This window comes from Pinus tabuliformis, chromosome 5_2 (assembly GCF_031772625.1).
Source record: "Pinus tabuliformis cultivar Carrire ecotype Pingquan chromosome 5_2, CPIR1, whole genome shotgun sequence".
Taxonomy (NCBI): Eukaryota; Viridiplantae; Streptophyta; class Pinopsida; order Pinales; family Pinaceae; genus Pinus; species Pinus tabuliformis.
The window spans coordinates 877,974,386-877,991,409 of record NC_142306.1 but is presented as its reverse complement, the minus strand read 5'-3'; the positions used below and the strand labels follow the sequence as shown (position 1 = coordinate 877,991,409).

At 39.1% G+C, this 17,024-nt stretch overlaps 1 protein-coding gene across 4 annotated transcripts in view; it reads right to left on the bottom strand.

Annotated features, from left to right (window-relative positions):
- Positions 1 to 17,024, bottom strand: part of LOC149162106 (protein DETOXIFICATION 44, chloroplastic-like) — a 559,183-nt gene that overhangs the window by 232,818 nt on the left and 309,341 nt on the right. For all 4 annotated transcript variants that reach the window (XM_089437140.1, XM_089437141.1, XM_089437139.1 and 1 more), the window contains exon 8: positions 8,126 to 8,289. In XM_089437140.1, the coding sequence (XP_089293266.1) occupies positions 8,126 to 8,289 (164 nt within the window). The remainder of the gene's footprint in view (positions 1 to 8,125; positions 8,290 to 17,024) is intronic.

Genomic DNA, 17,024 nt, shown 5'->3' with positions numbered 1-17,024 from the left:
ATGAGTTGGACTTCCAAAAGTAATGGACAAGGGGATGGCCCCTTGTCCACTTAATAAACCTATGGTGTTCCCAATGGCTGTGAGGGTACACAAGTGACCTCATGGGTCTCCAAGTAAATCGAAGATGCCTATAGACCATCTATAAGGGCTCAGATGATGGTGTAGATGACGCCACATCATCCTACAAGTCCTGGGTCAGCTGCTAAGTGCATGGTACATCTGTGGGGTTGGCTGGGCAAAGGTGAACCAGGTGCATCTTCCTCGTCCAATAGGTGAATCTCGAGCAATCTCTGAACATCTCTGGGGATCCATGGAGTGTTGTCTACTGCTGTGGAAGCCCATGGCTCTCAACACACACCCTACATGTGCCAATGTAGCCCACTAGAGGGTTAGGACCCGTATACGGATACCAAACCCAAGATGGGGAACATCTGCAATGCTGCATAAGATCCAATGCGTCCCCTAGCCTTCCAATACAACAAGTCATCAAAGAAATCAAGTAAAAGAGCTTACAAATCATGGACCACAAGTGGGGACTTCATAATGGCCTCCCCTTCCATAATGGGCTTTGGCATGTGTTAATGTTTCCAAACTCCAAATGGGGTTAACCAAGTATCCTATTAGGTGGTTTCTAATTCTAAAGGGGATAATATGTCCAAGTTACATCTTTTAAAAGGTGGTGGTATGTGATGAAGAGGTGAATGGAATAGGGGATGAGAAGGGGCATCCCTGGGCCACATGTTGGGGTACAAGGGTAGCTTGTAGAAGGGAAGCCCACACTTGGGTATATAATGTATAGGAGGGAGAAAGTGTGGTCATGAGGTGCCCCGACCTTGATTTTTCTACCCTTCTTTATTTGTTTTTTGCCTTTTTATGAATTTTCTTTAATTAATTGCTCGGGGCTCAAGGGGTAAGAGCATTATGTGTGAGATATAGCAGTGGATACTCCCTTTCAAGGTAAGGTGGTTCATTCCCCACCAGGGGTTGGAACAATCATGGATTCCTATATGATGAAGGAGGCTCAGAGAACTTGTAGGAACCAGGGTGATGGCCATGATGATGGGGTAGAGCTCATGTATTGGCTTTTGCCCACGTGCTAAATGTGTTTGTCTAGGCCATCTTTTGCATTTTGTGGTACATTTTTCTATTGAATGTGGCCAATTATTCTTTTACTTTTCTTTTTAGCCGCATCAACCTCCAGGGCATCCTTCCAGGCCTGACCGAAGGTGTGGGCAAGGGGAAGGGGAGAACTAGCCCTATGTGGACCTAGTGGAGGAATGTGGACCCAGGTGGGAGAAATGATGAATGGGGTAATAATGAGTGGAAAGGGGGTAATATATGCGGATGAGGGAGCAAGACCACACAACCAAAATCAGGGTTTCCCATGAAATACCATCCCTAAAGCCAAATGGTCAGTAAAAGAGATCCCACGGGACTAGAATCCAAGGTTAATACCCAAAAGGGGTCTAGGGGACAAGAGCACAGACCTAGCCCATTCTTTCCACCGAATGCCCCCATTAATCCATGCCCATAAGTGTCCATGATAAGAAAACTACAATACTCAATTACCAAATAACAAGGCATGCCTTTAGGTTCGGGAGGCCCACCTTGAAACATACGATCATGATAGATGGGTGAGACACCACATGGCTGGCTCAGGTGGCGAAGAAATGGAACAACGAGCTAGTTGGTGGTTGCATGGGGCTGTTGGCTACTGATTGAGGATCATCTTGGAGAAAATTTTCTCCTAGGGATATCACCCAAAAAATGGTGGGTAACAACGCTGACCTAATCAAATGTGCATATGTGGGCTTTTATTCAAAAATACACTTTCCCTTGTCCAAATTGAGCTCTTCAATAATCAATATTGGTCCTCTTGAAAAGATGAATCTCATCCCATGGTTGGAATTTATCACTGAATTGAAAAATTAACATGAAGGCTATGAAAATTACAGTTGGTCAAAGTGGGTCAACAAATATTATAGGTTTCCAGGTGGTAGAATAGGGTCAACGTTGGGTAGTGTTGTCGCACAAAGTGTTTAGGCACTGCAACAACGCTCAGAGTAAGGGTTGTCACTCTTAAATCCTTGCTCCGTTTAGACTCTCTTAGACAAGTCAAGGGGGGTAGTCCCTAGGTAAATGGATGAAATAACCTGTGAAAAACAGACTCTAGGAGATTTTAGTGATGGAAAACTTGACGAATGTAAATGAATCTTGATTAACTCAGATGAATAGATTAAACGCTAATGTAACCAAAACACGACCACAAGATATAAATAATTATAGACCAGTGCCTTTAATATTTGAATTAACCATAGACTAAGACAAGCTATCCATAGAAGACTTATTTATGCGGCAAAGTGACGATTATAAACAATTAGATGTGAATGCCCAAAAATGTAACATGCAAGAGATTCCCAAAAAAAAAATATGATTTTCACTTAATAGCCCAAATCCAAAACATCTAACTTCCTCCAACAGTCAATATGATTTAAAACATTTATTTGCACCTTGACCATAGAAAAACATGCATATAATAACACTATAACACTAAGGAACTTTAGGTTTAAATTTTCAATTATCCTTAGGCAAAAATAAAGAAGAAAAACAAATCAAGGGGTTAATAAATCGAATTTTTAATGGGTCATAGGCCACATTAAAAATTTGATTATGTTTTAAGCACAAATCCCTTTATTTATTTTAACTCCTTATTTCTCACGTCACCAAGAGTTTAGATTTTTTAAATTGTTTTCGAATTTTTTAATTTTTAGGATTTATAGATTTATAGATTTTATATGTTTTTATATTTTTAATTTTGTAAAAAATAAAGAATCAAACTACACAAACAAACAAAAAAAACTTTTTAAATTTTTAGAAATTTTTATTGTTTAGGATTTATAGATTTATAGATTCTATGTCTTTATATTTTTAATGTTGTGAAAAATAAAGAATCAAACTATACAAACAAAACAAAACAAAAAACTTTTTTAATTTTTAGAATTTTTTATTGTTCAAGATTTTTAGATTTTTAAGTTTTTAGATTTTTTTTTTAAATCAAAGTCAAAAAAAAAAAACGATATGAAACCAAAATAGAATTTTATATGAAACTAAAGGATATACGCACTAACCCTAAGCACTAACTATATACAAACACCTACTTAAATCAAATGACCATACGCTATACAAAATAAGAATAAAAATATATCGAAATGTTGTTTGCGTTTAGTGTGTGCAGGTGAGGGCAGCAGCGGAAGGGAGGCTTGCAGATCTGGATAGGGAGGAGTAGTAGCGAAGAGAGGGTTAGGTGCAGGTTTGCGTGAGGAGCAGAGGAGGACTGCGAGGGAGCACTGCGGATTTCTGTGGCAAGGCAAGGCTGTGGGTTACGGAGGGTTATGGACAGAAGGGAAAAGGAACGTGAGAGGAAGGCGCAAGTATGAGGGATGAGCTGGATGAAGTTGAGGGATGGATGGACTTGGAGCAGGTTAACGACAACGTTGAGGGATGATGATAGCGAGATGAAGGACGCGGGAAGAGCAGATGGATAAATGGGTTGGCAGATTATGCAATAGAGAGGAATAAGGGACTGCGAGCAAGGTTATGAAGCGTTGAAGGAGCCACGATGGGGAATGAAGGATATAGCAGAAAATAGCGAGCAAGTATGGCTGCAGAGGGCAGGAAGTGAGGTCCGACGGCAGAGGGAGAATGAGCAGCGGATTAGCAGATGATGGCTGGTTTACGGAAAGAGGACAACATATTTATTTTTTTATTTTTATTTTGTTTGCAGGTTTAGGGTGAGAGCAGAACGCGCAGAGGATAGAGGGCTAGCATGCAGGGGACAGAAGCAGCAAGAGGAGGAAGGGTTTGCTGCAGTGAGGAGTTCAGGGAATGAGCGAGTGTTAGCAAATGGGACTGCATGAGGGTTTGCACGGATCTGGATGAGGAGAAGAACGAAATGTAGATATGGCTGCCAACGAGGGTTTGAGGATCTGGATAGAACCAAAAATAGAGGGTTTCTAAAAAAAAAAAAAAAATTTACAGCAAACTCAGAAACCCTTTAAAATCACCAGAACCTCTAAAAAGAAAATTCAGCATTCTTAATTTAAAATTTTAAATCCTTCCGCTTCAGATTTCTTAATGAAACCCTCACGAAAATTTCCAATTCTGAAAATAAATAAATTTAAACCCTTGGACTGTGAAATCTGGATATGATCCCTACCAAAATGATGTTGATGGATCCTCAGAGATCCAGATCTTACCCTCTAGGGCCTAGATCTAGACTCTACACAGCTTGCAGCTTTAGATCTGCAGCTACAGGATGACAAGAAACACCCAAACGATATATACAATGACCCAAAAAACTAAAACCCCGAAAAACCCAAGTTAGAAAACTGAAAATAAATACAAATCTCTATACATGAATGCCAGATCTGTGAGATATAGGGAGTGTGAGTCCGACTCCACTCCCAGATCTGATGATCTGAGGCTCTCAACAGTTAGATCTATTAATTTAGCACAGAAAAATTAAATATTTTGAGTTTTAGAGGAGGTACTAAGCTCAAAACCCTTCATGCATCACCCATAAAAAATATCTTATGATAAGCCCGGGATCAAATTTAAGCTGGGCTCTTTAGAAAACATGGATCGAGATTTGGTTGGTTCAGCTGATAACTTCTCCGAATGCCTGATGATCTAATAATCAAGGATGTTCATGAAAAACCCAATTCCGCTGTCAACATAGAGCGAGAAAACGATAATAAAATTCAGATTTAATAGAGATACCTGCTATTATATTCAAAACTTAAATTATCATTCAAACCCCAGCGATTGAGCAAGATACCTGTACTCAAATCACTCTTCAGAAAGCTATCATCAAGGGCCAAAAAGAAATCTATGCATGAAAATGACACATCTTATAGTATTTTCACGAAGAGTAACACCAGCAGAAATTAACCCCAAAGTCTTTCTTTATTGCTCATAAAAAAGATTACAAGAGAGCTTTTCGCTTAGTACACAATCAAAAGATCGGATGAACTAACTGATAAATGACCTCCTATTTAAAGATAAATCCTCCAATGACTAGATCAAGTGATCCTCGTCAAAGCAATCTTGACCGTTGATGAGCATCAAAATTTCTTTTAATCTCATCCGTCGAAATTTTAAATTATTGAGGAAATTCGAATTTTTCAATTTAATGCATTTTAATTAATTCAAAAATTAAATTTTTGAATTAATTTTCTCAAAATTTTGACCTTGACCTAACCCCAAGGACCAAAGGCTTAAAATTTAGCAAAATAATTAATTTAACTTAGTCCCTAGACCTCTTAAACTTTAATTTTCTAAGGACCAACGAATTTTGCCTAGAATTAATTAAATTCTAGGCTTAGGATTAATTAAATTAAATTCTTGGCTTAGGATTTTAATTAATTTTGGCCAGAAAATTTAATTAATTAACCTATGAGGGGATAAATTATTTTTCTAACCCTCAACACACTTTACATCATGATTTTTACATTTTTTACATCCCAAGGGGGAAAACCCATTTGCAAAAGACCCTCACAGACTACCCAGTTTTGCGACACAAATATAATCTAGCAGATCAAACAATTTGTAATAAAATAACTTAACCAAATAGTTAGGATTATTCCAAAATCACTTTTACATAAACTCGATCTAGAACACTAGGACTCCCCTAAGATCCCAATGACAAAATCCATTCCGGCTTTGGGATAAGGCTGAAGGAAAACTCTGCCGACCATCCAAGAATGGATCGGTGAGACAAAAAACCTCCCGGAATGTAGATTGTCACCAGAAAAGTAGGTTTACCTACGTGATTACATACATGACACGTATCTGCTAAGATTATTTACATTATACACATGCAGACTGGGTTTACATTATAAGATTATGATCAAGTTGATGATGGTAACTAGATGGCAGGAACACATTGATCAGGCACTATGCCTTTTGCGAAAAAAGGGGTGTACTTCTATGGGTCGTTGACACATAGTGGTCAAAAAGTAGTTTTGGGCATGTGTTACATATAAAAAATAGTTTATAGATGAAGAGGAATAAAACCCAAGTCTTATTTTCTTTAGATTCCTTAGGGCATTATAGAACCAACATAGGGGCATTATAGAACTAACATAGGGGCATGATGACACCAACAAAGCTCAACCCAATTTGTATCGAACATGCCACGACTGATAGGAGCATGTACACACAGATCAAGAACACTCACCAGCAGAGGATCCAACTATATCGAGTTGTCAAAGCACACCAACTCTTTCACCAGGGCAAGTGGCTTACCAGGGACCAGGTTCAATAGAAATTTCCTCACCTCATGGAGGTTCTACGTGCAATGGGGACCACTGCTTCCTAAGGGGGGAGGATTGATCCAGGTGGATATTGGTGGCCACCCACCTATTCCACCTAGACCTCAGTTGGTTTCATCAGTTGCCTTAATTATAGCAGCATTTACTATTTTTAGCAGTTTTTCGGGTCCTGAACTTTTAGGGCAGTTTTGACCCCCTAAACGACGTTTTTTTGAGGTCCACCACAGGCCCATATCGACAAGTAGGGACTTGCTGCAAACCCTATACTATATAGTACTCAAAGAGATATTTCTAACAAGGTATCGTACGCGCCAAACAAAGATCATATGACCAAGTGACGACCATGGGAAGTTGGTTGCCCAACTAACCCCAATGGAACCCACAAACTCTTGGTGTTCCATCTCCTAGGGTTAGGTCTTTGGTTTTTTAGGGTTTCCCCTTGTTGTTCAATATTAAAAAGGCCCTTGAGCCTCATTGTAACATAGTTCAAAGGCAAGTATCCGCCACATCTCTTCTCAGAGATAAGCTACTGTCGCCCGAGCTAGTTTATTTCCATTCTGCATGTAAGCATATTGTAGTTCTCTGATGTTAATGAAGTGGAGTTTTATTTCTATTGTATCTCTGTGTTTATGTTTATATATGTATTTTGTTGCATTCCTGCATAAGTCTAGATCATTTACAGCCACCAGAAAATTTCACTTCAGCCCTTCTCACAATGGACATTTGTTGTGGAAAATGAAAAAAATCAATGGAGCCCACTGGCTCGCCAATGAACTCGACGCTTTCTAATTTATGGCTCCAACAACCAAAGGACGCGGGAAATTGATACTTGGTCTAGGAATGATGATCTCGTTCTATCCATACTCAAACCATGTGCACCCTCACTTTGACTTGAGATTGATTACCTTTCACGTAGCACATGTCATTGCACAAGATAAATCTTCCATTGTATTGCACTTCAAGAACAACTCAGAATAAATCCTTATGCATTGATGCCATGCTCCATATAAACCACTGTACTCGAGCTTGGATGTAATCAGGTACCAATGCTACAACATCCATTTCTTCAACTTGATCGCTCCACCAAATCGATTGCACTCTACACCAGTGCTCTCTGTTTTAACGAACAGCCAGATCGATCCATCAATAGCCATATCACAATCATAGACCATAACTCGCATAGCCACTCTACCACTTTGGCCATCACACAGATCTCATGTACAGGTGTATGTATTGACTTCCAATCGCATTACATCCAACCACGGGTAATTCACAACATAGCAATTTTTCAATTGACTGCCCAACATGCAGGTATGCACCCTCAATTGGCCTCCAGGTCCAGTGGCACGATAAGAATTGGATCCATGGAAAATGGTGGATACCTCCTTTTCTCTCAAACCCTTTCAATCTGTTCTGAAAATAAGTTTTAAAAAAAATGAATTTTTGGCTTTACAACTGACCGATGTGTGGGAGAAGTGATTTTTTGTATCAACTCATGATACTTTGTGAAAAAATCATAATTTTTTGGAATCTATTGTAATAATATCACCAGAAGAGAAAATAGTGATTTTCCTAGTGATATTACTAGTGCCTTGAAAATGGCACAGTCGATTGACACAAAGAAATATATCATGATGTTTGTGACACCGCTATAAATAGTCCAAAACATGACCAGAGTTGGACCAGCAGGACCTAGGCAGGGTACAAAGGTACAGTACAGAATTTCTTGATAAGTAATTCTCAACAAAATGGTATCTATAAATTACAAACACAAGCAAAATGTTCATTCTCACCTGGCCAGAAAGTGCTAAAGAATCTGTGAGCAGAGATACAGCCAGCCAAACTTGAAGGCAAATCTGATGAGCAGCCATAGGAATGGCACCCTGTCGAGCAGCCATTGATGTGCCCAGAGTAAAGGTAACAAGCACAGCTACAGTCCTTCCAATTAAAAGACCACCTGCTAGGAACTAAGAAGATAAGTGCATAGTACCTCATTTTCTAACTTTTCAGAACAAAGACTTCACTTAACCTATTATAAGCATAGTAAGCAGAAACCCATATACTAGAAAATTCAAAATACCCTATAGTACAACATTGAGTATGAATGCAGTTTAATATTCGAGGTCATTGGATAGTAAACAGTTAATCTATTGTGAAGAAATCTCTTAACAACTTTTAAAACTATAGAAACGACTTTTCACTTCCTGAAGTTATCCAACATTATGAAAAATCAAATAATAATGGAACAGGATACAGTGAGGATAAAATGAATTAACAGCAATCTTACTGAAGCACTTCATGTTAAGACAGCAATTGTCGCCTACTGAATCAAAGAACAAATAGGACAGGAAACTTAAATGAGAAGAAGACTAGCATGATCCATATATATGAAAAGTATCTACCAAGGGAGAGCAGAAGACAATTTTTAAAGAGCCATGGATAATTTTTCTTATCATTGTTTATTAATTCCAGATTCCAGATCGCTTTGATATTCAACAATAATCAGTGAGATAACCTATACAAATACTTGGAAAATATCAGGTATACTCCAGCAGTATACTAGTAAATGACACTGTATTATGCATATGCCTCCAGGAGTAGTACAGTAAAATAGTCACACCTGTTATGACCGCCAATATCCTTTGCTACTTTGACATCAATACCTTAGAATGAAAATGCTCCCATGGTGAGTTATGACAGTAGAAATTCATAGCTAGCAAGCCAATACTACAGAATAGATAACTTCTACATCCTCCATGTCCCGATAGCCAACAAAACAAGGCATAGTAGAGAATATTTCATGATACAATGAAACTCTTTTGACAAATACACATTAAAATTGTTGAAAATTGTAACTAGGTTTGGTCTTCATAATGACCTAATTGTAATCATGACATTGTATATTCTTTATCAGTGTTGATAATATATCGCGATATTTTCAGCGAGCCGAAATATCGCCGACCAAATATCGCGATATTTTAGGGTTTTGAAAATATCGCGAGATTTACAATATAACGCCGATATCTCGGAAAATATCGCGTGACAACCGAAAATATCGCCGGTGACACTGAAATCATTCCGCGCGGCCTATATAAATCGATTTTTGGTTTTTTTCAAGTCATTTTGTTTTTCTGAGCGCTGGAAAAGGAATGTGGTTGCTGCCAAGGAGGGTTTGAAGCCATTATTGCCAATTTGCCACCAACAACGAAGATTTCTCTAAGCTGCAAGTGCCAAGAACAGTAAGACAATCTCGATTCTCATTCTTCCGGTTCCCTACAATCATTTTGCTTGGTTTTTGTTTTGCATTTCAAATTGCAAGGGTTTGCAAAACATAGTGATTCTCAGAACAAACATATATTCCCAGAATCCAAACATTAAATGGGGGCCGTTTGGAATTATCCAAAACATCAAACAGGTCTTCTTGAAACAAATGTGGCACATTATAATCTTTCAATAAATCTGGTGCAACTTCACCGAACTCAGAACTGCACAAGAGAAATGGTGTATTAGCATTGAGCAATACCACACATATTTATAGAAAATAACTTCATATTGATATCACTGTCAAGGTAATACAATATTACAAATACAAAAGTGGTCACCTACAGCAGTGGTATCACCTACAGCAGGTCTAATAATGCATTATGCACCTACAGCAGTGGTATAACAGTTATATATTTTTCCCATGCTTGGCATAATTCTGAAAGAAATTGTTCTCATTCCGTGCCAATTTGCTATGTGTTTCATTTGCCATTTGGATACCTCACGTTACAACATGTTCATACTCTTTTGTTCAAGAGTATTCAACAGTCAACTTGTATTACACTTCTATGACTAGGCCTGGTTATACTATAACTATAATTATTAATTAATAATTAATTATTATTAATTATGTAACAGTGATATACAGTCAACTCATTTCCTTGGCATATCATTTGCATTGTTAGAACTTAGGCTCTTTCATTGCTTGGAAGTTGGCATCTTTGGTTAAAGTGGCAATTATTGCATGATACAAGCTCACTGCCCTCTTAACTTTTAAGTCTGCTCTTTTTTCATGCCCATTGCAAAATTGCAAATTTGCAAATAATGTAGCAAAAAAAGTTAAAACTGTTTTGTAAAATGATGTGGTTATTTGTAATTTGAAAATTTCGTATTACTTATTAAGTTACTAATTCCAATTTTTTTTGGTGCTCTAGGTTTCCTTTTGAGTTAGCCCACTACAAAATACAAATATGCCAAAAGCCTTGGACCCATTTTGGGAGTATGGGAGCCCTGATGGTGGGACAAATCATGCATATCTTACATGCAAATTGTGTGGGGACAAGATGACAGGTGGGATTACACGACTGAAATACCATCTTGCTAGACTCAGTGGACATGATGTTGGGGTTTGTACAGTTTCTAGTCCGGAGCTTATACAAAAAGCTCTTGAGGCAATTGAAGAAAAGGACAAAAAGAAGGAAGAGGCGGAAAGAAACAAAGCTGAACGTGCAGGTAGATCTTTCGGGATATCTTCTCCTGATTTTGGTGTTGAGGGTAGTGGCCCTAGTGGGAGGGGCTCCACAATTGGCACACCATCACATGCTACTGCTAGTGTGTATGCGAGGTCATCATTTTTTGTTCCACGAACAGGAGCTGGAGCACAACCTGGCATAAAATCGCTTGTTAAAAAAAAGGAGAAGCAAGAAGCAGATAGAGTCATGGGGAGGTGTATTTTTTGGAGCGACTTACCTCTCAGCATCACAAAAACCAATCCATTTTGGCAGCCAATGTGTGATGCTATTGCTGTTGTGGGCCCAGGGTACAAAAGTGCCACATATGAGGAGTTGCGGGGGCCAATTCTTCAAGCAGAAAAACAGGACATCAACTCTAGATTGGCGGAGTTGAAAAAGACATGGGAAGTCACTGGATGCACAGTGATGTCTGATGGTTGGACAGATAGGAAGGGTAGGACCCTTCTAAATTTCTTGGTACATTGTCCTAAAGGTACCATGTTTATTAAATCGTTGGATGCCTCAGAACATATCAAAGATGCAGCAACGATATGTGAGTTGTTAGATGGGTTCATTCGGGAGATTGGTGTGCAAAATGTGGTGCAAGTCATAACAGACAATGCAGCTAATTATGTGTCTGCCGGCAGAATGCTTATGGAGAGGCATCCCACATTGTTCTAGACTCCATGTGCAGCGCATTGTCTTGATTTGTTGCTTGAGGATATGGGGAAACTCTCCTTCATCAAGGAGGCAGTTGATATGGCTAGGAGCATCCCCAAGTTTATTTATAACCATGCTTTTGTTCTTAGCCTTATGAGGAGGTTCACTAGAAACAAGGAGTTGCGGCGTCCTGCCATCACACTTTTTGCCACAACCTTTATTACTCTTCAGTCTTTGCTTCGATGTCAGTTCGAGTTGAAGCAAATGTTTGTGTCTGATGATTGGCGTAATTGTAGATACAACAGGAGACCTGATGGGAAATCCATTGCAAAAATGGTGTACTATGAGACATTTTGGCGTGGAGTAGAAGCATGTGCAGTTAGCGAACCTATAGTAAAGGTTCTTAGATTGGTGGATGGAGAGAAGCCTGCAATGCCTTATTTGTATGAGGGCATGGATAGGGCCAAGGAGGCCATTTGTTCCTATTATGCAAACAAGGGTTCTGCTGGCCTTGATAGGCAGATGATGTTATGGGATGTGATCGATAGTCGATGGACAGGGATGCTTCATCGACCCATTCATGCAGCAGTACTCTTCCTCAATCCCGCATTTTCATACAAATGCAACTTTGATTTTGATGGCAAGGTGATGGAAGGGCTCCATTCCTGTATTCAGAGGATGGTACCTGATCCTCAGCTTCATAGCAAAATCAATCGCGAGATACAGTGTTATCAGGATTGTGTTGGCCTATTTGGCTTTGATGATGCCATTAGGGAAAGGGCCCTCTTCATGCCACGTAAGTGACAAGTCATCGCTCATTAGAAATTAGAAATTTGAATTTAATTATGTTTTAACTTTTAAGTTTTTGAATTTTTTATTTCATTATTTTGTTGTAGATATTTGGTGGCAAAGCTATGGTGCAAGGGCACCAAATTTGCAAAAATTGGCTATACAATCTTGAGTCAAACATGTAGCTCTTCAGGGTGTGAGCGCAATTAGAGTGTATTTGAGAAAATACATGCCAAAAAGCGCAACAGGTATAACTTTGAACTCAAGCCTTCAGTTGAGCAATTACACTTATTGTAATTTTTAATTTTTAATTTATGACCTTCAAGTGTCAAGAGTCAAGAATCAAGACTCATTACTTTTTTTGACACTCTTACAGGTTGGAGTTCGCACGCCTCAACGATTTGGTGTATGTGCGTTACAACATCCGACTTCGAGTGAGGCAAATAGAATCACCAATGGATCCAGATGCCATTTCCTTAGACAATATTGATGTATTGTCTCCGTGGAGGGTGGAGTCTGAGCAGCCCATATTGGAGGAGTCACCTTCATGGTTAGAGCCAATGGCAGATGATCCATTAGAGCAGGGGCAGTAAGAGGAGGACTCGGAGTCAGAGGAGCAGCAACACTTAGAGGAGGAGCAGTAGGAGCAGGAGGAGGAGGAGGACACTGCGGGAGCATCAGCATCAACACCATCTGCTATAGATATAGGAGAGCATAGCTCCATGCCTAGCGCTCATTATTTGACATTAGGTGCAGAGGCAGGGTCAGGGCCTTCTACTACTAGGGGCAGGCCTGGCAAACAACCCATCATGTTTTCCCGTAAAAGGGGGAGAGGGCAGTAGATAGATAGCTGCTAGTTTTATTTGTTATGCTACATGTAACTCATGATGATGAGATACTTTTATATATGTGATGTTATTTTGTATTGGTTCTCCACATTTGAGTCCTTGAATGGACAATTATCAGGGATCAGCAGGATTTGGTATCGCCTTTGATATATCATTTCTATTTGACATCATATATATCAGTGTTTTCTTCATATTTATGTGCCAATGTGTTTATTTCATGTTGTTATTGCTTTATATGTTTAAAAATCTGAAAAAAAAATGAATATATTATGCATTTTTTATGCTTGCCGATATTTGCCGATATTTTGCCGATATTTTCGCCGATATTGCCGATAAGCTATTTTCTGGACCCTCGCCTATATTTTCCCGATACCGATATTATCAACACTGTTCTTTATAAAGAAAGAAAAATAAATTATATTTTACTTCTGGACTATGGATTTCATACTCAAGTTTTAGTCAAAAAGCATGTTCTTCATACTTTTAAGTTTTCTAGGTCTTTCTAGGTCTTTATAGGATAAAGAATAATATTGGTCATGTGTCATAGTCCCATTTGGACTCATTGTAATAAAGAAGATATTTATGTTATCAAGAAAAAGTCATTTTTGTATCCCAAGACCAAGTCAGCCCAAGAGCAGATCAAATCAGCCTAAGGAAGGGCTATTCGACCCCTCAAGAAAGCTATAAATACAAGGAGCTCGACCTCATTTGGATCATTCACTCAAGTCAAGTTAGATCTGCAATAGCGAAGGTGAAGAAGGGCTAGAAGGACCAAAAAAGGAAGGAAAAAGTGAATTTTCTTGGTCTAAATCTCTCTCTCTCTCTCACACGTGCGAAGCTAAGGTTTCTGTGAGGCTGCAGTTGCAGGGCTGAAATTATGGGATGAAGTTGTTGTAGGTCTTAGTTTGGAAGCTGCCTTGGAGAAGATCTTGCAGGGGGCTGATTTGGTGCTTGGTAGGGTTGTTGGCTTTGGTCTTTGGGTCTTGGAAGTCTCTTTCTAAGCAGATTCTAAAGAAGAAGAGGAGCATTTTTCTGGGTTTTCCCCTTGGAGGGGTTTTGCCCTGGCTTGGAACCTATATATTGTGTACTCTGTCTTTTTGTGATCTTCATTGTTTTGGTAATTGTTTGATGAACAAAGATATAATAAAGTAATAAAAGGCCAACACAAATCGCTAGTAATTATCAAGTTAAAGGAAAATCATCTACAATTAATAAGTCTCCTAATTTTCCAACATGGAATCAGAGCTAAGGTGTAATAAGGAGACTAAAGATTACATCTCAGTTGGCACTATGATAAGAGTGATGAGGAAGGGTTCAAGTTTCTTTAAAATCTCGCTACATCTATCAAGGGTTGGCTATTGAAGTTCATCTCCAAGCTTGCAAAGGAAGTAATAGATGGAAGTTTGTTCTCCACTTTATCCGGCACTTTCAAGGACGAGAATGTATGGGTTATTGACAGTGGTGCCTCCAAACATATGATAGGAAAATGTAGTCAACTTCAAACCCTATCTAAGGGAAACTCTTCTCTTCAATCGAACCTGGAGAAAATAAGAGCCAACTAACAAAAGGGATTGGATCTACTTCATTGGAGCTCAAGTTTGGTGGAAGCATTCACCTCAACAAAAATTTATATGTTTCATGTTTGAAGAAAAACTCACTTTCTATTTCTTGTCTAGAGGATACGGGTGATAGAGTTGATTTTGTTGATGTCAAGGTTTTGGTTTGGGGTAATGGCTTAGGGTTTATGATGCTAGGGTAATTGGGACTCATGAGGGGACATCATATAGACTTTTTACACCTCTTGTGAAAATTCCACAACTAGAAACCTATTGCAACAATTGGAAATTATTCTCCTAATTGTTATTTTAATTTAACAATCTATTTACTATTTCCTACAGAAAATACTAAATAACTCACGCTGCAACCTACACAAATAAAACTGCGGAAGAATAAACACTGGAAGAAATGCTAACACACACATAAAATAACACAGCTATTTTGGGGCCAATGTCCCCGGAAAAACCCAACTTGGGAAAATCAGTGCAGCAGTTGAGGGTTTTAATATTAAGCAGCAGTGAAATAATTTGAGTACAACTAAATGCTAAAACTGGAAATCCTACAGAGAAATATTGGCAAGAGAAATGTAGTGAGGAAAATTCCTCATTCCACAGGCAAATCCAAGCTCTCACCTCAACGCAAATTGAGTCGTCCAAACTGGCTCTACGCAGCCATTGCATCACCCTAACGTAGTCCCTTCAGCACTCAGTTCGAACTAGCTTCTCCTCAAGCCGTTTGGTCTATCGTTGTTTGGGAAAATGTCTCTCCTAGCCTCCAGAACCTCTACCCAGCTTCTGGCACTGAAACTCGTCTTTCCCCAGTAGATTCAAAATTTCCTATAGAGACTACTGCACTGCTCTGTGTGAGCCTCACTGTGGCTCACTTTCCCCTCTACAAATGCACTCACCGGATTTGGAATCCTTCCTCTGGCTTCATGTCTCTGCTCCTCTCTCATTGCTTCGATCTCAGTGGCTCTCATCTCGGCAACTAATTATCACTACTCTAGAAATCGATCTGCTCATGAAATCGAACTGCTCAAGTGTATTCTCCATCACCACATCGATCTCCTTTTATAATCCTTTGTTGGAGCACCAACGACCAAGATTAAAACTTAAAAATGGCTAGGATCTTCTATGGATCATAGTTTTCAAAATCGTTTTAAAAAACCGGTTACCGGTCTAACTGGCCGGTTAGCAAGGCCACGGGTCTAAACCGGCCAAAAAACCCGGTTGGAAAGGCCCTTTCGCCCATTTTTTGCCCTAACTGGTGAAAAACCGGCCGGTTTAGGACGGAACCAGCCGGTTTTAGGCATGCCCACCATAACTTGCATAAAGCGTATTCCTGATTGTGGTTTAGGGGTTTTGGGGGGAAACTAAGGGTGTTTTCCCTCCAAAAACACCCTCTCCAAGCCTATAAGAGACCCCTCTCACTCTCATTTGTCTCACACAACTGATTTGGAGTGTTTGTGAGTATTTGTGAATTTTTTTGTGAGCTTGGAGATTGTTGAGTTTTTGCTGACGCAGTCATCTTGGAGTTGGAGTTGGAGCTATTTTGGAGATAGTGTGTAGCTGTCAGTAGAGTTTCCATCTTCAAGAGGAGGCTAAGGAAGCTAGTTTGCATTTCCAGGTAAGGATTTTCACTTGAAAATTCCTCATTTGAGTCTGCTGTCCATGAATTTTTTTTTTATGTGCTATAAACTTCTCACTTCAATGATCTATCATCTATGCTATGAACTCTCTAGCTCTATGCTATAAAAAATTTTAGCTTGCATGTGCATTTTTTTCCTACATTTATCATTGGTTTTCCATGTTCCTTAGCTGCAATTTTTTTTCTAAATGGCAGATTTCTTTGAAAATTGTTATTATTTCAAGCAAACATGGCTCCAAAAGGAAAGGACAATGCATGGGCTCATTGTGATGTAATTGATGGAAAAATGATATGCAAATTATGCCATAAATCTATTGGAGGTGGGGGTATTCTTAGGTTGAAACAACACTTGGCTCGGATAAGAGGCCAAGTAAAGCCATGTGATGCACCAAATGCACTGTTAGGTCCTATTAGGGCAGAATACATTTCCAAGCTTGAAAAATTCTATGAGGATAAGGCTAGGGAGAAGGTCATCCAAGATAACATTGTAAGGAATAGGGAATTATTAGAAGCCCTGAAAGAGAGTGGGCATGATGGTTATGAGATTCAAGACTCCTCTTCTATCCCTTCCACCAATGACCCCTTTCACTATGTTCATCCTTCTGTTGGCCAACCATCAAAAGGAACAAAGAGAACAAACATCCAAAGTTATTTCTCATCTTCTGCCAACATTGCCTCTTCTAATCCCACTTCCTCCC